Below are 23,083 nucleotides of genomic sequence, written 5' to 3'. Positions count from 1 at the left end.
CCTGCGCAGTCATGGCTGCTAAAATCCAGAGGTCATGAATTCGTAACATTCATAATGTACATGTATGCGGAGTTTTGCGGACTACCCGTCACTATCTCGTCCACCCCAGGATACCTGATAAAGGCTGATTCACTCGCATCTTCTGCTACATGTACTGTATCAGTGTGAGAAAGAACTTTGAAGAAGACGAGTTCGAGCATACAATAATGTATTGCCATGATTTCTACCCTGCTTTTCATTGAAAACACTATCTGCATGACCTCCAAACCCTTTACCATGCAGACCACCAGCACTGATCAGGTGCATTGTACACAATTCTGTAGCCTACATACTAGAACTGTGGTAAAATCATGTAGTGATGCTCCTACCTCCGAAAGGATGCCAATTTATGCTCCAAATTTTCAACCACCAAATTATTCCAATAATTAGGCCGGCATAATCCACCGGTGCCTACTGGCCACCATATTCAAATAAGGGCTTTCAACTGCAGGATCATGACATGAAGCAACTTGGTAGAATGTGTATGTATGCGAAGTGTATAGAGGGAATGCATGCAAGGCGATATTGCAGGTTCGAATCCCCTGATATGAGTTTTGAGTTATGTATCTATTCGTGTTTTAATACGAGCTCTAAAGTTTCTTTTTTTAACTAAAAAATTAGGAACGAGAGGGCTTGAAGGCCCAGGAGCCCTCACTATGCTTCGTTTATTACCAAGTTGTCATGTGTGTTGTTCGAACTGATAGAAACGTCTTTGCAATACGATTATCGGGCGCATGTTTTTGTATTGCAAAGACGTTTCTATCAGTTCGAACAACAACACATGACGACCTAGGCAAAAACAAAGGATAGCGTAGGCTCCTGGGCTTTCAAGCCCTCTCGTTGGCATGATTGCAGTATCTGCTTCGGACAAGCGCCAAGGAACCAATGGAATGCATTCACTCTGACAGATGTTCTCTATTTTATCCATCATGTGTATGCAAAACTGATTCCTCTAGCAGTGTAACACCAATTTCACAATTAAATATTAAATATTAAGGGGCCGTCCGTAAATGTCGATATTTTTTTCAAGACGATATTTGTTCATTTCTCCCCTCCCCCCTCAAAACGAACATACACATATTTATGCAAAGGATCGATATTTTTTAATGAAGTTCAATTTCCTCATGAAACGTGACCAGCTGCAACTCTAACTTCACCATACACCTCGATTTATGTTGCCACGGTCGCACAATCTTGTCATGGCTATGCTCACGAGGTTGACTTTCGCTGTGTGTAGGTCATAAACTACATGTTTGAACAGTGCCCGTCCATAGATAGAGTTCGATATTTTTTTCTCAAAGACGAGACGAACAGGGCCCAACCCCCCCCCCCCCAAACGAACGAATATCTTCTCTAAAAAAACATCGATATTTGTGGACGACCCCTAAATATTAAATATTGCGACAGAGCTTTCGGCCATACTGTACTCATACCGTGAAACCTGTCTAAGACGACCGCTCATGGGACCTTCAAAACGGCACGGTCTCTGTTACCAGGTGGTCACCTTATCCAGGGTCATTTGACTGGAAATAGCATCCCTTGGTGCTGGTTTCAGTGGCCTTCTAGGACAGGTGGTCGCCTCATCCGAGTGGTCGCCTTGACAGGTTTTACTGTATTTAAATTTTTAAATTTCTTTGGATCTACAGTCAGACATCGCTTATCTGGTCCTCGCTTATCCGGATCCCTCGCCGTCCGGAAAAAAATCGCTGGTTACCAATGTGCAGCGTACATTACGTATACAACATATCTGGACCTCGCGATCCGCATACCGGTGCATGATTTTGTGTACAAACTGGTTGAAAATGTGTACAAAAAGCTTCGTCGTACCCGGTTGCATGTGGCTTGCAGAAGCTAGAACCAGGGAGCTGTACAAACAAATGAGGTCCTTGACAGTTGTCATTTTTCTCGCTTGTTTTACATATTGTGCACGCTAGTTGTACTGCATAGGACCTGTACACATGTATGTACGATGCCACCCCTTTTGATGTGCCACATGCATATACAGTATGTGTGTTCAGTTATCCGGTTCCCTCGCCTATCCGCATATTTTCGTGGAAAACGGATGTGAGCGGTTTAGCAAGGTCTGACTGTACTTGCTTGTATTTCACTTGATGAGAAGGCAAAAAGCCTGTGAAATTCTTCAGTCCTTGAGTCCTGATGATGAGAGTAAAGAGCTTTAAAAAAAAGTATTTTCCCTGCCATTATAAGCTTCCTCCAAGCCTCGAAAGTTGTTAAGTTCTTTGAAAGCCAAAGTTTGCTAGTGACTTGGGGTGTCGCTGTAGATAGAAAGGATTGAACATTTGCCATTTAGAACTCAGATGGTGAGCCAAGGAAAAATTTGTAACATGGAAATTGTGGGCACAAGTTCCGCGATCGAGTCCACCAACTAAACCAGATTTTGAACAGTCAGACGTGCACAACCTAGCACAAAGCTGACAAGTGTCGTTGGTTGGCAGTGCTCAAGCTGACTTTCATGCCGTGGAATGTCTCAGTACTCCTTGCCAGTTTTTTTGCTAGATTGTGTACGTCTGACTGATCAAAATCTGGTTTAGTTGGTGGACTCGATCGCATAACTTGTGCCCACAATTTCCACAAAACATTTGCCATTTCCAACCTTTTTGCAAAGAACCTCCCAGAGTTTTCACAAACTTCTTTGACTCCGGCAAACATCTTAATCGAGTTAAATTTGAAATGAAGTCAAGCTAGACACTACCAATTGAACTACTGAGTATTCCGTAATGGCAATGGCCCTTACTTCCAGCATCAACGTTGATCGGACGATGGAAAGGAACTCGTCAGCGACATTGAGGGTAAGGTCGAACTGCTCTCCTGGAGCCGGATACAAGGTCAAGTCGCCCATCGCAAAATTGGGATCGAGTGTATGCCACTAGGAAATCACACCAGTAAACATGAAAGGGAAAGATTGTGTATCAGGCACATACTAAAATGTGGAAAAAGAACTCCTGGATTTAGTTTAAACTCCACCACATAGACTCTCTGGCCGACCTCGATAATTCCAGCAATAGCAACATGACTCCACTGTTGTTTTAGATAAAGTTATTGACAAACAAAATTGCTCCATACAACAGTTTTTTAAAGCATACAGATCTCATCACTGAAGGTCGTGAGAATACTGAACGGCTAGAATGTTATGAGTGTGTCCAGAGAGCACAGGCGCTGGGAATTTGAACTGAATCAAAGGTGAACAGGCCGAAAGCTGCTGCTGGCTCCTATCAAAGAACCCCTGCCTGACAAAATAATCGGCACCAGCATTGATTGAACAGGGACTCAAGCCAATTCATATACATCGTGCTCAGGTGAGTAACAAGTTGTATAAGCTTTGAGTGTGAACCAGCTTAGGATATCAGCTAATATTTCAGCACTTGATGGCGTGGTGTGATTCATTTGACAAACTAGTTATGGCACAAACATGGAAGAACAATGACGCTGCTTGAAGAAAATTGAAACGCAGTGCATTGTAGCATACCTTATCAGGCTTGCAGGCTTCGTTGAAGACCTGCCTGGGCTCAGCCTCCGTCAACGAAAGGTCTTTTAAGGTGTAAGAATTCCAGTAATGCATGAGCGACCTCCATGGCGTCAGCAACAGAGGGTAACCTGGTAAAACAGATGTGGTAGAGGTGCGGTAGCGCTCGTGCAGGCCAGCCAGTGCAAAAGCAGAACAGTCGTAGCGAGGAACTTGTCCTTGGCTGCAACACACAACACAGTATATGTATGTATACAACACAGGACAAGAGCAGGGTTCAATATTCACGTTTGACAATCCTGATACTGAATTCAATGCCGCCAAACAAATGAGTGCAAAAGTACATAAAAGTGACGTGCCATGCTAAACGTTTCCTTACCGTGCACAGATGCCAGCAAAACATACCGATTTTTCTTCTCTTGCCATGGCTGGCTAACGCCCCCTCCTTTGCATTGGCTTCTGCCATTGGACGGTGAAATAAAATAAAATAATAATAAATTAATATCAAAGCAGGGTCATTTCAGAGTCCGAATTTCTATTGCGATGAATCGTATAAGTCGATTGATGGGAAAGGGTGAGGGAGCGAAGAGATAACACGTACCTTAGACAGCCAAATATTTCAGGAAACCCCAGTGCAATTATCTCACCCAGACAAGTTAAGAAAACCATGAATGAAGCTCTTACCTCCTTCGATCATTCAACGCAAAGTCAAATATCTTTTTCCTGGAGCACTTTCTCCGGAAGTACCAGACTTTTCCAGGTAATTGTTTGTAGCACGATGTTGTTGCTTCCTCGAAAAACATCCAGGCTGCCACTGTCTTTATCTTCTTTGCGAACAAACCAAGTTTGCTGACCACAGTGAAATTCTGACAGGCAGTGTGACACAGTTTACTTTCGTTTCCTAGAAAATAGTTGCCTGTAGTCAAAACAACACAGGAGTACACATGCATACACACAAACACACACAAACACACGCACGCACACACACACACATACAAACACATGCACACATACACACACACATACATGCACACACACACACACATACACACATACACACACATACACACACACGCACGCACACACACACACACACACACACACACGCACACACACACACACGCATACACACACACACACACACACACACACACACATATTATTCTAAACCCATGGCCTAATGGCTTCAGGGACCCCAAGAGCAATTGTGAAATATCAATCTGCGTTCGGCTTTCTATGTGCTACAGAGAGCAAGGTGGTACACACGGACATTGAGTAGCTTACTACTGATACACAGAAATGATTTCTTTGAAAGATGTCCAGGCTCCACTGCAGCCACTTACACGAAAATCCCTACACCATCACATTGAAAACCAAGAAAGTGGTCTATTTGCTGCAAACCCCTAGCCCTATTACCGTATTTCCACAAATGGTAAGCCGGTCTACTATTTTTTCAACCGCGTCCTAACCCGGCCTTATAATCGAGGACGGTCTTGTATTCGAGGACGGTCTTTTATTCTTTCAACCCAGTTTGACCCCGGTCTTCTATTTCTCGCCACAGTTTCAGCACGGTCTTCTATTTTTAACACAAGAACAAAGACTCATTTAGTAGGCCCGGTCTTCTAATCGGAGACGGTCTTTTACTTTTTTCAATCACCCCCTGCCCCGGCCTTTTTTATTTTTTTATATATTTTTTACTATTGACACAGCCCTACTGGAAAACAGGTGGAGAACAAAAAGAAACGAGGAAAAGGACAAAACATAGGGGATGTAGGGATGACGTGCTGATGTGCTGGGAGCAACACAACCGACCAGAGGTCTCGGCGTCAGCGTTGCAACTAGGCATCGAAAAATGTGTGTGTGTGTGGGGGGGGGGGGAGGGGGGGGGTTGCACAAGAACAACTGCAAAACAAACAGAAGCTAGAGAATACCACAAAATAATAACTTTGTGCGAAATAATGAGAAGAAAATAATGACGCCCAAAAGCGCTAAATACGAAATTAAGAAAAAGGAAAATAATAAACCACATAGCGCTAAAGCTGCACCAAATAATAATTTAAATTATAACTAAACCGGGTGGAAAACCAAGAAATCATAACAAACTAAACAAACTAAATAAAAAATAAATAATAAAAAATAATAAAACCTTGTATACGAGGAAGGCGTTGTATACGAAGAAGGCGTTGTATACGAGGAAGGCGTTGTATACGAGGAAGGCGTTGTATACGAGGAAGGCGTTGTATACGAGGAAGCCGTTGTATACGAGGAAGGCGTTGTATACGAGGAAGGCGTTGTATACGAGGAAGGCGTTGTATACGAGGAAGCCGTTGTATACGAGGAAGGCGTTGTATACGAGGAAGGCGTTGTATACGAGGAAGGCGTTGTATACGAGGAAGGCGTTGTATACGAGGAAGGCGTTGTATACGAGGAATGCGTTGTATACGAGGACGGCGCTGTATACGAGGAAGGCGTTGTATACAAGGACAGCGTTGTATACGAGGACGGCCTTTTATTTGCGGAAATACGGTATGTCAATCAAAATTTCGGCCAGGAACCATCACCAGGATTGAGGTGAAACTACAGTCCATTCAGAAAAAAAGATGAGCGCTGGCTCTGGAGAGCTCCCGTATTTTGTGATTTTGTGGTACACTGTGCAATGCCGCGAGATTCGAAACTTGAAAAAGGGTCCAAAAAAGGGACCTCAACTGGGGTTCGAACCGCAAATGTACTGTTATGCAAGTGGAGTGAACGACCTGGATTTTCATGGTTTTTCCCCAATTCAGTGCGTTGGGGATAACACCTGGCGGAAATCCTATGGCTTGCTCTTTGGAGAAATAGACTTCAAAAACACAATTAGAAGAGCATTCCATGGGGGATTGCCAAAAAATAGTTACGAAAACTCAAAATTTGACCCGTTTATGGCCAAAAGCTAGGATATCATCTTTTCTGAATGGACTGTAGTGAGGCAGAATTGATTTGTCACAAGAATCGCCAACGGCACCTCTACTATAATTATAGTTGTAGTAGAGATTGGCAAATTAAGAAGTCTCAACTTCTCAAGAGGTCGATGTAACTGCCGTATGGCATACATGAAAATAATTAAACGGCTATTTGGAAAATCCCTCATGCATAACAGTAAGCATATATACTCTCTCGTAGCCTCCTCTCCACTTGCTGATAGACGCCAAGCACACCTGCGTGCACTCGTTCAGAAAATCTATCTTAAGCAAATTCCCAGGCACTTCAAGAAATATGATTGGTTCCAGCGAAAGAGAAATACAAGACACCAGGTATCATTACCTTCCCCTCGATTGTCCCTAATAATCAAATCACCTGTCTTTATGGCTTACACATTTTGCCTCAAACTCTTTTATAATATTCACTGTTCACAGTCTCCCTCAGCTTTTAAGGATGCATTTCAGCTACAATAGCACTGTATTGTGCTACCTGCTGTTGACACATGGTGTCTCCTCCCTTCCTTTTCTTCTTTTGTTAATGCTATTTTTCGTGGTTGGATTCACCCTCCCTTTCTCAGGGGCGTAGCCACGATCATGGTCAAGGGGGTGCCCATAATTTTCTTCCAAAAACGTTCTTTTGAGGAATCTTGTATATATGCATATTGTATATGCATGCTAGTGCGGTGTACACCTTAAATTTATGTATTAAGAATGTCTCCAGCTTCCCATTCCAACAATCTATATAATTACACATTTGCATTGCATTGTCAACTGTTGTCTATGTATCGTCATGATGTGAATAGAGCGAAAACATTCAATAAAAATGTGGGCCTCTTCTGTGTGACAGCTAGTGTACTGTATACTATGCTATTATTAAAGTGATAGTTTGGGAGTAGATATCCGATACTAATGATGTATTTAGAGCAAGCTAAATTAATAGTATGCAGGTGACTGGTGACTAGAAATCAAGTCAGGACCCACAGTTCAAGCTGAATCTGTTTGATCATACAATCAGGGGCGTCGGAAGGTATTTTAGTGTGGTACGGTCAGCCATCTGAAGTACAATTTGCTGATGGGAGATGGCTGAGCTGAACATTTTGGAAATTTAGAGCCCAAATCAGTGCATTTTATTGATTCACGGGGTACTTGGGGCAAATAGTGGTACGGTCAATACCGTAGTGACCGTACCGTGTGCAACGCCCCTGGCAATGCATGCCAAGCCAGACCCATGGTCGAAATTTTTGAGAGGGGTGCTTTGGCACCCAAAGCCTACGCGCCTGTTTCTTGTATTGGCTATGTATTATTATGTGCCATGAAGTGGAGACGATAAATAAATAAAATAAATAAATGCCAACCGTCCAGGGTTTCCCGGGACAGTCGTTGTAGTTGTTGTATTCTTTTATTTCAATTCGCTCAGGGCACAGGCAATACTGCCTTCTCACCGGCGAGAGGATTCTCCGATTCCTACCAAAAACGAGAAATCTGCGATATGAATATGTATGAAAAAGATATGAGAAAATGAATAATGATGATGTCGGATTACGATAGTTTAGTTGTTATGCAAGATTTCCCTGACGATTACAGATAAAGCGTTTCTGGAGGGAAATGTCCAGAAAGGATGCGAGAACAAAAGTACAGCGTTCCTGAAGGCAATGGTGCAGAAAAGAGGTGAGAACTTACAACCAAGGCAATCGTGCAGAAAAAGAGGCAACTGAAGAACTAGCGGTTCTAGAGGCTAAGACACAAAGAGGTAGGGACAAGCGACTCAATACAGTGTCAGATGGTGCTCTTGAATTCATCCTTTTGTGATATACATCTAACTTCAGCCGGCAGCTTATTCCGGAGAATGGCACCTTGGAAACGGATGGAGGACCGTCCAGCAGGACCCGGAAGGAAGGGGACACGTAAAAGCCATGTCACCTGTCTGCGAGTGGCCCTTCGGTCATGATCTTCTTGAGAAGGTGCGGTTGGGGTGAACAAAGACGAAAACAAGTGACTTGACAGAGAGTGCAGGCAATGGAATACAAACATGAGGAGCTTTCGCTGAAACAATCTCTCAATGGTGGACAATGAGAGTCTCTCTCGCAGCGGCTGGGTCGCGATCGGGTTCTGCAGTCGTAGGATTGCTCGAACCCCGGACTTCGCCGATCTTTCGAGCCAAGTGAGACCAGCGGCAGACAGCGAGAGGAAGAAGGCGTTTGCGGCGTAGCACAGCTTGGCTTGTATCATGGCAACATACCATATCCGGCGTGCCGTGGTGCTAAGTGCATCCCCATGTCGCCATAGATGACTTACGGCCTTCCCTATGTCGCAAGGTGTTGGATGTGGGACCGCCAGCTCAGGTCGTCGTCGAAAATGACACCAAGGTATTTTGCGGATGACACTGTGGCAAGCTCATCTCCATTGCAGCGGACGCGATGGACTGGATCTTGTTGCCCTCGAGGCTTCAAAAACATTACTTGGGTCTTCTTCTTGTTCAGAAGAAGACCAATGTCTCCAAGCCATTCTGCTAGCGCGGTTACTGCGTTGGAGAGGAACTGCACAACAAGTGCTACATTTGCGTGTGAAAATTCTATTAGGATGTCGTCAGCAAACTCCTGATGGGCGATAGCGGCTGGTAGGATGTCGCTAATGGCTCTAGTATATAATACAAATAGGAGGGGGCCAAGGACACTCCCTTGTGGCCTCGTGACGCCTCGGCTGCAAGCTGTTGCGGGCGATAACTCGGCTCCAACCTTTATCCGCTGATGCCGACCGGACAGGTAGCTCACGAGCCACTCCAGAACCTTGCCATGAAATCCCAGTGAGTGTGGTCTATGATGAGACGTTCATGTTGGACTCGGTCGAACGATTTAGACATGTCGACCATAACAACACTGACAGCTTTTCGCTGGGACTGTGCGTCTTTCCATCTGTCCACCGCTAAAACCAGCGCATCCTCAGTAGAGTGGGCTCGGCGGTAAGTAAACTGCGTGCTGGCGAATAGACCTTTGTTGCTCAAGTACCGATCCAGCTGGTCCTTGACGAGTTTCTCTAATAAGCGTGAGATGATGGGAAGTAAGGAAATCGGACAATAATTGCTGGCGGATGTAGGTGTGGCTCATAAACCCAGAGATACTCTCGAAAGGCAACTAACTGTCTTGAACCATACTCAGATTTAGTTCGATGACCATTCAGAAGAATACCATCACAAGCCGAACTCTGGAAAAACAACAACTGTGCCTACGCTCCAATGAACTATATAGCAAGAGCGGCGGCCACATCTAACACCTTGCCTCTACACCAACACTTAGCACATACATGTAGATAAGAAGAGCGCGTGATGACGAATAAGGTACTAAGTGTTAGCGTAGAAACAAGGCGCTAGACGTGGCGCGTACAGGCAACGATTTAGCAGAGCATGGAGAGGAAAACTGTTCAGCAACATTCAAAGAAGCAGAACGAGAACGAATAGTACTTCAATTGAGGCTACCTCCGTAACAGTAGGTGATCCCGACTTGAAAAGCGGAGATACATACGAGAGTTTAAATGCTGTTGGAACTTCCCCTGTCTGCAACGCGTGGTTGAATATTGCGCTCAAGGTCGGTGCCAGTGTGCGGGCAGCCATCTTCAGAACCAATCCGGGAACGCCGTCGCTACCAGTAGCCTTACTTGGGTCGATGTTCGTTAACAGTTTCACTACTTGCTCTGTGGTACATGGTTGGAAAGTGAGAAGTCCATGTTCATTGTGGGGAGCGTGAGGGACAGAGAGGACGTCAGGACGTCGAGCATCCGTGACGATTTCATCAAACGTCTTGATGAGATCATCGAGTGATGCCTGTGGCTCTTGATGCGACTTCGACCTGCCAGTGACTTTATCGATGATAGACCAAAGTTTGTGGGAGGGAGTCGTGCAGCATTTGTTCATGAAATACGCATTTCGAAGCTGTCGGTCCAACCGCCTAGCATCTCGGCGAGCCAGTTTGTGCTGATTTCGCAGGTCTTCATTTGTTGGATCTCTTACAACTTGCTTGTGAAGCGCGTTACGCCTGCGGACAAGTTGAACTAAGTTATCAGTCAGCCATGGGCATGGTCGCCGTGTACGATTCTTCGACAGCACCGGGGCGTGCCTATCGAGGACAGCCCGCAGAATGCGATACCAGGACTCGACTGCTTCATTTATGTTACACGTTATTCTGAAGGACGCAAGGGAGTCAGCGAGTTCGGTGTTGAAGACTGACCAATCCACTTTGTACAGCGAGCGAGATGTCACACGCCGTTTGGTGGATTTGGGAATCGGAATGGCTAGCCGCGCCAGCAGACCAAAATGATCGCTTATGTCTAAAGGAAGCACCTCGCAAGTTCCATCCAGCTCAGCAGACGTGAAGAAAAGGTCTATTACCTTCCTGGAGTGACTCGTGACACGCGTAGGCGAATGAACTTAGTTGACAAGATCAATATTTGAACATAATTATATCATGGAGCGGAGTGAGCGAAGTAGTATGAATGTCGACATTGAAATCGCCTACCAGTGTAGTTGTTTCAGCTGCTGTTTCGGTGACGCGAGCAAGATTGTGCTCCAGCTTCTTCCAATATGTGAGTGCTTCTGATGGAGATCGATAACCGCAGCCGAGCATATGTTTCCTATGGGAAATGGTCGTTTCCAGTCAGATCATTTCAAGTTCGGTGGACTCCAGGTGTCTACAGTGGCGAACAGCAAGGCTCTCATGGCAGTACACTGGTACACCACCGCCGTGGGTTCCTCTATCCTTGCGGTGAATGCTGAAATGTGGAATGGAGAGGTCACCATCAGGAATTGTTTCATCAAGCCATGTTTCAGCCAGAAACATCAGCATGACGCCCCGGGCAGCAACGAGCTGCTCGATTCCTGGTATCTCACGGCGGAAACTACATACATTTAAAAAAGATACAGCTAAAGAAATTGTGTTCAGATGATCTATCATTACTAATAACTATATAATAAGACATTATAGTTCTAACAGTTCTTACGGTGTTCATGCTTCTACAGAAAGGTTGCGGAAGCGAGATCCAGAAAAGCTCTCCTTTCCCCGTTTTGCCTTCTTTCCTTGAGCTGCCACGCAAGGTTCTGTGGATTGACTGGTTGGCGATGACTCATGGCGTTTTCCACGACGTAAGGGAGCCACTTCTACAAACTCCTTCATCCAGTCGTGGTCAGCGGCATCACTCAGGAGTTTGTTGATTCGAAGATCCTGGGAGGCAGACAGGGACTTATCCTCCGAGTGGTGAACAGGTGCCTCGGGTGGTGAATAGGCTTGGTCAGAAGCGCACTTGTCCAAGCACTGTTCGGCCGGTTGATTGGCAGGTTGAACAGCCCCATGCTCAACAACTGGAAGGAATTGGGTCAAACAAGACTTCTGGCTAGCAGGGTTATCATCGTGTTGTTCGATCTGAGAGTTGTCGGTGGATTTCGAAGAAGGCTCCGTGGCAATGGACATACTCGCAGAGCTAGAAGTACTCGCTAGCTGAGAGGCTTTCAAGACCGGTGCCTCAGCGTTGGATTTACACAACTCCGACAGTACGTCAGGTGAGGGCGTCTCCCATTGCCTGGTGTGCGCTGAAGGCATCCGTTGTTTCCGGACTGGGCATGCACTGGCCAAGTGAGCAGGGGAGTCGCAGATGCGTCACGTGGGTTTTTGACCTTCGTAGTGAACTCTGAATCTTGTACTGCCTGTCGTACTGATAAACGATGGAATGGCCACGCCAGGTGTCAGCATAAAAGTGGCAAATCTGACCCCAGTGGCGGCAAATTTGCCAGACTTCAAATTCAGGCGGCCATGTCGAACTGTGCCTACTACCGTACCGTACGAAGATAATGCTGTAATGACTGCGGGATCTGAAATCCAGACAGGAATGTCGTGCATGTGCAACTGAATATGTGGATTTACCAATGGCACAGGGACAATTTGTTATCCTCGAACGGAGAAACCTTCAAGGGATAGTTTTCTGATTGATTCTTGGCAGCTGAGCGTGATGTGGCATCTGCCTGTGCTTAGCAGTTGAATGGATACAATATCCTCATATCCGTGACCCTCTAGAGCTTCTAAATAGTCATGAATGCTTACTTGCTTCAAAGCTGGGGAAGAAGCAGTACAGCTCTTCAGGTGGGCGGGTGCAACACCTCTCCATGCCTCCAAGCTCTGGTCACCCGTCGTTGCAACACTTGCAGGATCAGACCCTGCCTCCATGCTGTCTGCTAATGCTTTACTATCAGTATACTGTGAAATACGGACCTAAACGGCCATTTCTACCGGAGCCCAAAAAACGCAAACCGGTCCCAACTGTCAAAAATTTACCCAGTCCAGGGAATAGGGTGCTTGTTCCGGGGTCCAGTGATACGAAAGTCCCGGGATTGGGCGTCAGGCGAAATAGCACGTCATAGTACATTCGAGATCAGCGGGAAGAAGATGACGACGTCCACTAATTTAGTATCTGTGCACACGAATCTGCTGTGTGTGTTACTCTGTGTGTCAGCTATGGCATCATCGCCTGTGGTTCCATGCCTAGCATGTACGTCTGAACCATCCTGCAAAGTTTGAATGACGTAGGTCGAGCGATCGCTCCGCGAAACATACTTTTTGAAATTCTCTTCATAGTATATCTTCCACCATTGAAATTTCGAATTTCTTCGAATTTTTTGCTGAGAGGGGTGGCTTGCAACCTCGATATGGCTTGTTCCAGGCATGCTTTGGAGCCATCGCCTGTTGAAACAGTAGCGGGAAGCTGCCCTGCAACTGTTCCAACAGGAAATTAATCGATCCGAGAAAGCGTGAGTCCGCGAATCTTGGTTGAATATTGAGTATTTCAAGCCTTTTCACGACGAAGATGGAGTTCGTTTTGGAGATGGACGTCGCGGCAAAGGACATGGTGTCCGACTTCTGGCGTCTGGTGAAGCCAGGGATCATTTGTCCAGTCAGGTCGGCAGCCTAACCGTCGGTAAGCTTGTGTTTGGATCCCGTTCTGCTCGATGTGGTAGATCACAAACAATTTGATATCGCACAAATTGATCTCAGCATCGTGCGTACGGTATTTTATATTCAGGAAATCCCAAAGTGTCTCTGTGTGGCCGTCCTATGCCACGAGAAACTCCAAACAGGCTCCTATGTCCTCTGCCTTCATGATTGAATGTCCACTTCGTTTGAACAACGAACACAACAATCGAGGACGGCTTTGCAATGAAAAATACAGCTATACTGGAGCTGAAAAAAAGAAGAAAAAAACGTGCTCAAGATGAGACTCGAGTACATGCATACTCTCCCAGCAGGTGAAACGCAAATTTTTGTGAAAAATGCGTGTCGCCGACTGACCAGTAATTTCGCCTGACGATAGAACTTTTGAAATCGATGTTTTTCTCCTTTTTATGACGATTTTTTAGTGTTTCTTCGAACTAGGTCCGTTGTAAGTACATTCAGCATGTACGCGTAGTAGACACAGCGCAAGCACTCGTGTCCACAAGTGCAACTCGTTCGAGACTAGATATCTATACTGCTTGCAGCTTGGCATTGGTCTCCAGAGTTCGTCCTTATGTTTCTCTTACATGTACATGTACTTGTAGTCGAAAGAGGTAGTCGTCAACTCTGACCCAGACTGTGACCCAGACTGTATCAGCAAAACAGGGAACAGAAAATATACACTTGTCTAAACTGAGTATTGATCAAACTAATGTTAGTAGTTCGATCAATACTCATTAACTGATTTTGAATAAGACGTCTTGGAAATGTTTCAATGGAAAATTCAGTTTCACTCAGGACTAACCTCCACGTTTAGCCTGACCATCAGCTCCATGCAAGCTGTGAGGACTGTTTGCTGAACAGTTGATCTCCGTTGTCTGATGTTGCTTGATGTAACTCCAGTCAGCCGGTGGGTACGGGTCGCAATACGGTAGCTCATCCTTAGGGTAGTCATCTAGAAGGCCGTAGCTCGTGTAGCACTTGTGCCAGCTGCCGGCAAATATTGCCGGGCTAGTCGTGTTTGCAGCTCCGTTGGATGTGGTGATCTGGGTGAGGACAAGAAAAAAATATAGCCTTGAAGGAGGAGATGCTGTAAGGTAGGTGCATATCTCGCTTCCCATTAGGTAGAGAGTCTTGTGCACACTCCATGTAGTGTTCAACACTGCTGCACTGAGGACAGCCTTGAGCACCAAATTATACAGTCATGTGGTAACAAGGTGATTTGCGATATAAACGACACCAATAGTGCCAACTTAGAAGTTGCGACTTCGGCGGTAATAGTCATTTAGTTGATTGTTCCAACTAGGAACACACGCTTCTTGCTGAACTTGACACTTGACTGACTCACAACTGCCATCTGGAGCACACGAGGAGCACGTCGCACCTTCCACTCAAACCTGCAAGAAAGCACCACTCCCTGCTCAATACACAGTGTTTCGGGGAATTCACCCCTCATCAGTTGAGCTTGAGTAGGCTGAGGAAGATTGTGCCTGAAAAGCACCACTTATATACTGCAGTATGTAAGTGGGGCTTTGCAGGCACAAGCTCAACTGATGAGGGTGAATTCCCCGCATTCCCCGAAACACTGTGTATTGAGCAGGGAATGGTGCTTTCTTGCAGGTTTGCCGAGTGGAAGGTGCGACGTGCTCCTCGTGTGCTCCGGATGGCAGTCGTGAGTCAGTCAAGTGTCCAGTTCGGCAAGAAGCGCGTGTTCCTAGTTGGAACAATCAACTTCATGACCAATAGTGCCGGACCTACCTGTACTGACACTTCAAATGAACGTGCTGACTATGCCGAATATTGCCTATGCATTTCCAAACTGAGGAACACAAGTACTAGAAACACCACACCGTGGCATTAATGACCATTTTCCAAATCAGAAATATTTCCTTTCGGCTGACAATTTTTGTTATTTAAAAAGAAAACACCTTGAATTTCTTAGTAGATTGATGTGAAGACTTCAATGTACCTTGTGAACTCTTTGCTGCAAGAGAAGTTCATTGTGTAAAACACGGCATGTATGGAAACAGTACGTGCATCGTCATACACCGTGTAGTGATTTTTGACCAGAGCAGAGTCAAAGCTACTCTCTATACGCGTGTCATGTTGAATCTAACCTTGCGGCGCATCTCTTTGTCCATGTTAGCTGGTAGCAGAACGGGGCACGAGGGCAGATAGCGGTCCTTACCAATGAAGATCTTCAGTTTGTTGAAGGTTGATACGGATGTGTAGACATCAATGAAGATAGCATCACCCTTACCAGCTGCAGTGTTGTTCAATATTGAAAGCGATGTTGCCTGACCAGAGGAAGAAAATCCAGACTGTTTCAGAGGGCGGAAACCAAATCTAAATAACCATCTACACAACCATAATAACATTATATGCAGTTCAACATACTGTCCATTTCTTGTACACGCGCACTATGCTGCTGCCACTCTAAACAATGTGCGCTGTGTGATCTGGTTACCTTGCTGAAGTCAACACGACCCCTGTTGCTAACTTGAATGGCCCCACCATGGTCTCCTGTGTTGTTTTCTATTCTCACTGATCCCATAAACGTAGCCATGGACTGTTGCACCACCAAACCTGTTCCATTATTGTTGAGAATTGAACTGTGGACAAAGATGGTAAAAATCCACCAACGGAAATATTTTATTGAAATCTGGTTTTGTGAAGGAGCAGAAAGCTTGTTGACGGCTAAAAGCCAAGTCAAACCTTTAAATCAATTTTCATTTGTGTGTGTGTGTGTGTGTGTGTGTGTGTGTGTGTGTGTGTGTGTGTATGTGTGTGTGTGTGTGTGTGTGTGTGTGTGTGTGCGGTTGTGTGTGTGTGTGTGTGTGTGTGTGTGTGTGTGTATGTGTGTGTGTGTGTGTGTGTGTGTGTGTGTGTGTGTATGTGTGTGTGTGTGTGTTTGTATGTGTGTATGTTTTATGTGTGTGTGTGTATGTGTGTACTTGTAAGTATGTGTGTGTGTATGTGTGTGCGTGCGCGCGCGCGCGCGTGTGTGTGTGTGCATCTGTGCGTGAACGCCAATCACACAACCACCCAAGCATTTTACAGGGATTGAATTTGCTAGAAAAAGGAGCAAAGGATCATGAAAATCACAATTTACACCCCGGGGGGAAGCAATTTTGTCATCGATAGATTGTTCGTGTTGGGGTGATCCAGCGGAACACCGAGTCTACAGCTTGGCTTATGCCAAGTGGCTTCGGTGAGCAAAGAGAGAGAGAGAGAGAGAGAGAGAGAGAGAGAGAGAGAGAGAGAGAGAGAGAGAGAGAGAGAGAGAGAGAGAGAGAGAGAGAGAGAGAGAGAGAGAGAGAGAGAGAGAGAGAGAGAGAGAGAGAGAGAGAGAGAGAGAGAGAGAGAGAGAGAGAGAGAGAGAGAGAGAGAGAGAGAGAGAGAGAGAGAGAGAGAGAGAGAGAGAGAGAGAGAGAGAGAGAGAGAGAGAGAGAGAGAGAGAGAGAGAGAGAGAGAGAGAGAGAGAGAGAGAGAGAGAGAGAGAGAGAGAGAGAGAGAGAGAGAGAGAGAGAGAGAGAGAGAGAGAGAGAGAGAGACAGAGAGACAGAGAGAGAGACACAGAGAGAGACAGAGAGAGAGACAGAGAGAGACACAGAGAGAGACAAGAGAGAGAGAGACAGAGAGAGAGAGAGAGAGAGAGAGAGAGAGAGAGAGAGAGAGAGAGAGAGAGAGAGAGAGAGAGAGAGAGAGAGAGAGAGACAGACAGACAGAGAGAGACGGGGTAGAAGGCCAGCAACCATGTAAGTAAAATGATACGCATTCACAAAATGCAACAAGCAGAGGAAATAGTCAGCAAGATACATGTAGGAAGCAGATTTCCATACGTATTCGCCTCCCTTGGATTGGGTTTTGGCTCGTTTTAAAAATAAAGAAGGCTTTTACAGTATTATCCGCCTCCGATCTCCGTAATGATTACGTCATACTGACTGTAATGATTACATGATACTGACTGTAATGATTACATGATACTGACTGTAATGATTACGTCATACTGACTGTAATGATTACATGATACTGACTGTAATGATTACATGATACTGACTGTAATGATTACATGATACTGACTGTAATGATTACATGATACTGACTGTAATGATTACATGATACTGACTGTAATGATTACATGATACTGACTGTAATGATTACATGATACTGACTGTAATGATTACATGATACTGACTGTAATGATTACATGATACTGACTGTAATGATTACATGATACTGACTGTAATGATTACATGATACTGACTGTAATGATTACATGATACTGACTGTAATGATGACATGATACTGACTGTAATGATTACATGATACTGACTGTAATGATTACATGATACTGACTGTAATGATTACGTGATACTGACTAAATTACTACTAATTATACGACACCGATCAAGTTCAAGGCCCAGTTCTTTGTGCCGCGGTGGTAAGTCCGGAAATTGACCCTTTCGCTCCCTCTCTCATAGTGGCAGGGCCCTCTCGTGCGAAGTGATGCCTTCACATTTTGCGCTATGTGTCGCCCACTCATGGACTTGCAAGTTGGGAGCTATCTGCCAAGGTACTTCTGGGCCTGGTTTACCTTCTGGCAGTTTGAGAAATGCATTTTTCATCGCTACCAGTTTATCTGTATTACGTTGATGGACCCGCAACAACGAAGCAGCGCTGAACTCATATTGTATACAGTAGAATCCCGCGGATAAGCCCGCCCGCGTATAAGCCCATGCTCGCGCATAAGCCCAGGCCAAGTTCGAACATTGCGAAGCTTCGCTGTAGAAGCCCATGGGCCGAGGTCATACCAAGAGTCCATAAATTGTGGACTCTTGGTCGTACCATGTACCATGATGTACTCAGTACATGTAGGCTTGTACATTTCAACACAATCATCGGTTGTTTTTGTTTGCACAGTGGCTTTCAGCAATGTACTTCTCACTTCCTTGGTACTTTTCAATAGCACAATTTTGGTGTCAGCGTATAAGCCCATGCCCGCTTATAAGCCCATGTTCTTGTATAAGCCCACCGAGATGTCCTTGTGAGACAGATAAGCCCATGGGCTTATCCGCGGGATTCTACGCTATACAAGTACATTGTTCCTAACTTCACAACTGCTTGAGTTTTGAGAGAAACATTCGACTGGTTCAACAGGAATTTTTGCCCGTTGGAGTGGAAAACACCACTGCTGCTGCATCTAGTCCAGGGAGTTTCCAACTAGGGTTTTAATTCCCGTAGCTATGCAGAAGACGTTACTTCAGTAACGTCTGGCGCTAGCCAGGGTCCACACAGCTTTAATTTGGTATTTATTTATTTGTTTGTTTGTTTGCGTCACGCCTGGTGCTATCCCGTATCTGTCCCGTACCGTACGGTACCATCAAACCCAGCTGGCCACAATATTTTCTGGCTCCCGCATCTGTCCCGTACCGTACCGTACCATCAAACACAGCTGGCCACAATATTTGTTTGTTTGTGTCACGCCTGGCGCTATCCCGTATCTGTCCCGTACCGTACCGTACCACCAAACGCAGCCAGCTGGCCACAAACAGCTGCCCACAATATTTGCTGGCTCCCGTGTCTGTCCCGTACCGTACCGCACCATCAAACACAGCTGGCTACAAACAGCTGGCCACAATATTCGTCGTATTATCAAGAGACTCTTGATCTTGGTATTATATATACGACTCCCTGATGTATAGGGAGATGCATGCATGCTGGGCGATAGTGCGGGTTCGAATCCCAGTTTACGTCTTGAAAGAAAATTGGAGAAATGAAAAATTTATAACATCCCTATGTTTAGATTTCCCAAAGGGGTGGGGAGAACCCATCTTTTAAAGGGAAAGAAAAGAGAACAACTTACGTTGAATTGAAGAATGAAGCGCGCACGTTCTGGAGGCATAAAGCCCCGACACCATGGTTGTCTTCAAAATGACCATTCTCCATGCCAAATTGCTCGTCAAATTCTCCTTCAAAGCAGTCCACTTTGCCTTTGACAGCTCCCGGTGGACCCCAGAGAGACAGAGCAGCACCTAAAATAACTGTCGAGATCACAGTGTTGCGAACAAACTCAACATTACGCATCCACACACAACTTTTGGCACGTGAAAACCTTGCAAAGAAGGCTCCACCACCCTGCCGAGCCTTGTTCAAGAGAAACCGTGACTGGATGACAGCGGCCGTGGCCCGTATAATTCGACGATCAAACAGCATGCTCACCCCACCGCCAAGCATGGCAGTGTTATTGATGAATGTGCAGTTACTGATCAGTACGTGGCGTCTTGAAGCAGCTGCATTCCGGCTGCCGTATTGGTTTTCACGAGCATGTAAGAAAACAGGTGACCCTTCGGGACTGGATAGGTTGGCAAATGTATTGTTGTGAATGAAGGCAAATGATGGATGCACACTCGGGTATGTCTCGATGTGAACAGCACTGCCTTTCAAATGATAAACATGGTACTCCTGCTGGGAATATCCAGGGGTTCTCACGCCGGCATTCGCAAACACGCTGTCCTGAATGGCAAGGAGAAATCTTGCAAGACATGGAGTCTGGTGACGCGTTGGTTGATTGTGTTTGAACTGTTCCATCTTCTTTAGAGCCAACCCCATTGCCATGTCCGTACCATTGTCTGTCAGCCACTGGGAGTAGCCACCTAGATCTACGGGTACCTCTTCACTACTATTAACCGAACGATGAACACGTACAAATGACCGAATCTCGTGAAACTTTCCCAGCGTTATAACATAGGTAATGTCAGTGGTCGGTTCGCGTTCCATGCGAGAACGCACAAGGAAAACAGCATAGCTGGAGTTGAGGAATATGGTGCTGTGTTTCCACCAAGCACTAGTCACGTAAAACTGACATTGGTCGATTTTCACCAACCTGGATTGCACCACGCACATGGCGTAGCCATTTTTTGGTATGTGAAACTCCAGGGCTTTCAGCAGGACCTGTGTGGCATTAGATAAAACAAAGAATGGCTCTTCGTTTGTGGGGGTGTGCTGCTGAAGAATAGACCTAGGGCATCCTGGACTTGCCACAGTGGCAATGGCAATCGGGCCGACGTTGCTGTTAATGTTTACAGCTGTGCTCTCCGAGCTGAGCAGGATGGAGCAGTTGAATCTGGTCTCTGGGTGCAACCACACTGTCACCACTCCTGCTGACTCATTGTACATGTCCGCCATGCCAGCTCTCCACTTTTGTACTAAGTGAACTGCGCTTTGGACGGAGAAGCATCGCGCAGGAGACTCACTATTCTGGCAGTATGCCGGCAAACGTGAAGGGTCTCGTCTATTCCAATCTCCGGCCGGGTGCACCACATGCACCACCATCGATTCATCAGATGTTAAATTATCACTGCCAGTGCAAACAGCTAGGTTGGTAGGATCAACAGCAACGCTACTAGAATCATTGAGGAGTGGCGGCGTAGAAGACCTTGCAACAGAACAGCATAAGCCAAGAGCGAAGAGAAGAGCTCGGACTGTTCGCCAGGGCACAAGTCCATACCGGCAGAAACAATCCCTCGGCCCAACCATGGTTACCATTGTACCGTGATTAGTTTTGCCAATGACAACGTTACCTCAAAGAGTTCTTACACCATGACCACTCGGGATTCAGTTTAGACAGCCAGCGTAGACCCTACTCTACAGTCAGGGTATGCAGACTCCACTGAAGCCACTTCAGAGACGTTAGACATGAGAAAATAATGGGGCTGGTCAAAACAAACTGAGAACAGCTGAAGCAACTGCTATGCCTCTTATTGGTCTGCTAGTAGACTACAGTACTGTCGGGTAGCGCCGAAGAACGACCAGGCTAGAATTTCATCAAGCACAGCATACCAATGTATACACGAGGACTCAACTGCCCATCGACTGTAGTACATGAAAATAGGAACGGACTAGGATCGATAGGAGGCTGACCCCCCCCCCAGTTCTTCGGCGACCCACAGTACTGTAGCACTAATGAGACCATCGGTCACTCTCCAAACATTACTTCTGAGGTCATAATCAGTGCTGACACTGATCTTGAACACAGCAGTTGAAACCTTAGCTGTTATCCTACCTGCACTGATGGCTAAATCAACACTATCTAGTGGTAAATAACTACAACAAGAACACCTTGGATAGTCACCACCTAATTGACCTTACCGTTCACCTTGTCCACAGCTGGCAAACAAGTCTGCACGATTTGGGCAGTCAAGCGAAGGACGACCATGCATCTTGACTGGTCATCTTCGATTGTTTAGAGGAAGCTCCTGAATTTCTGGGGTATCGTAGGTGGCATGACTGTCATCCTCCTGCGCTTGCCCAGCGGAAAGGCGATGCTCCTGACGACAGTACGGCAACTTGATCCGTTGGCTGGAATTTCAGACCACCAAACTCTCGTGTGCGGCGTAGTTAGTTTGTCGTCGACGTGCTAGTAATCCTTCCTGTATGACAACGGAGTGTTCCTAGGTGACCTCCTTCAATCTGGCCTCATCTTTAGGCTAAGATCGAGTTATCGTTGTTTTGACATTGCTCCGAATGCTTGCTGATCTGAGTGGTGAGCTAGCAATGGAAATGATTGGTGACACTCATCAACTCAGTTTCACTGGTCGATCTACTAGTATGAAGCAAACATTTTGTAACACTGCATTGTATTTGTATAGCTGCAGTCTTCCTAGAAAAATAATAGTATAAATCTGAGAAAACGCATGCATGTGTCTGGAAAGTGGAAGGGAGATCTATCCAATGCTTCTCCCAAGACTGAACAACACTGAGTCAAGGCATGTTTGTGTACTCTTGCTTGTAGTCTTGGCTCTAGCAGTAGTACAGACCCAGTAGGTCTACATCACTCAGGCCAGGGATTCGTAGTCACTAGTACTGAGTAGTAGATCTACTATAGAGTATAGACTAGTACTAGTATAATTGTACAGTGCTGGCAACTGAAATCCGACCGCCAGGGCGGCGCGGTGCGCCGCCCTGGCGGTCGGATTTCAGTTGCCAGCACTGTACCAGCACTGTACTAGCACATCTACAGGTCATATCAGTGTAGATCAGGGAGTCGTATACTAATTACTATGACTCCCTGATGTAGATCTACTACAGTACAGCTGTAGATCTACCATGTAACTAATTACTTGTAAGAAAGTAGTTGGTTGCTCGAGAGTCTACCCGGACCCACCAACTCGCACTTTTCCCACCTGCAAGAAAGCCGAGTCGAATGTTCGATGAATCTCTCGTTTGCTCTGGATGGCACTCGTGAGTCAGTCAAGTGTCAAGTCAAGTCGGCGAGAAGAGCGCGAGATTGAGTGTTGCGAACAACCAACTAACGACTTTACTTACGAATACGATACTTTCTCACCAAGTAAGTTTGCAACCACTGTGTAGCAATACTAACTAAGTCTTGTACGTCCAGTACACGGCAGTAGATCTACGTGCAGTCTTCTGCATGTTCGGTACTTTCGTTGCGTCCTGCCACCCGGGAGCACGAACTTATTGCACAGTGCAGTCAGGGAGTCGTCAAATACCGACTCCCTGAGTGCAGTAATGTTTTTTGAGTGTGAGAGTGGGGAACAGAAAGAAGCATATGTGGAAAATGGTAAATGTATACGCAACACCATACCAGTTTTTTTTTTTTTTTTTTTGAGACA

General features: G+C 45.8%; 1 protein-coding gene across 4 annotated transcripts in view; it reads right to left on the bottom strand.

Annotated features, from left to right (window-relative positions):
- The window catches only part of LOC135808624 (uncharacterized), a 40,747-nt gene extending 18,637 nt beyond the window's left edge, over positions 1-22,110 (bottom strand). The window contains exons 1-8 of one of the 4 annotated variants that reach the window (XM_065321841.1): positions 21,600-22,110; positions 19,315-20,886; positions 15,916-16,060; positions 15,566-15,745; positions 14,254-14,494; positions 4,208-4,439; positions 3,527-3,746; positions 2,795-2,926 (exon numbers count right to left, since the gene is read on the bottom strand). In XM_065321841.1, coding sequence (XP_065177913.1) covers positions 2,795-2,926; positions 3,527-3,746; positions 4,208-4,439; positions 14,254-14,494; positions 15,566-15,745; positions 15,916-16,060; positions 19,315-20,886; positions 21,600-21,670 — 2,793 coding nt within the window. In that variant the 5' untranslated portion in view covers positions 21,671-22,110. Of the gene's footprint in view, positions 1-2,794; positions 2,927-3,526; positions 3,747-4,207; positions 4,440-14,253; positions 14,495-15,565; positions 15,746-15,915; positions 16,061-19,314; positions 21,355-21,599 lie in introns of those variants that run through there. The other 3 variants (XM_065321842.1, XM_065321840.1, XM_065321843.1) reach the window with 3 other exon arrangements.
- Between the last annotated feature and the right edge of the window lie 973 nt (positions 22,111-23,083).

The sequence above is a fragment of the Sycon ciliatum genome, chromosome 2 (assembly GCF_964019385.1).
Source record: "Sycon ciliatum chromosome 2, ocSycCili1.1, whole genome shotgun sequence".
Classification (NCBI taxonomy): domain Eukaryota; kingdom Metazoa; phylum Porifera; class Calcarea; order Leucosolenida; family Sycettidae; genus Sycon; species Sycon ciliatum.
The sequence above is the reverse complement of the archived record's forward strand: the minus strand, read 5'-3'. Positions and strand labels throughout refer to the sequence as shown.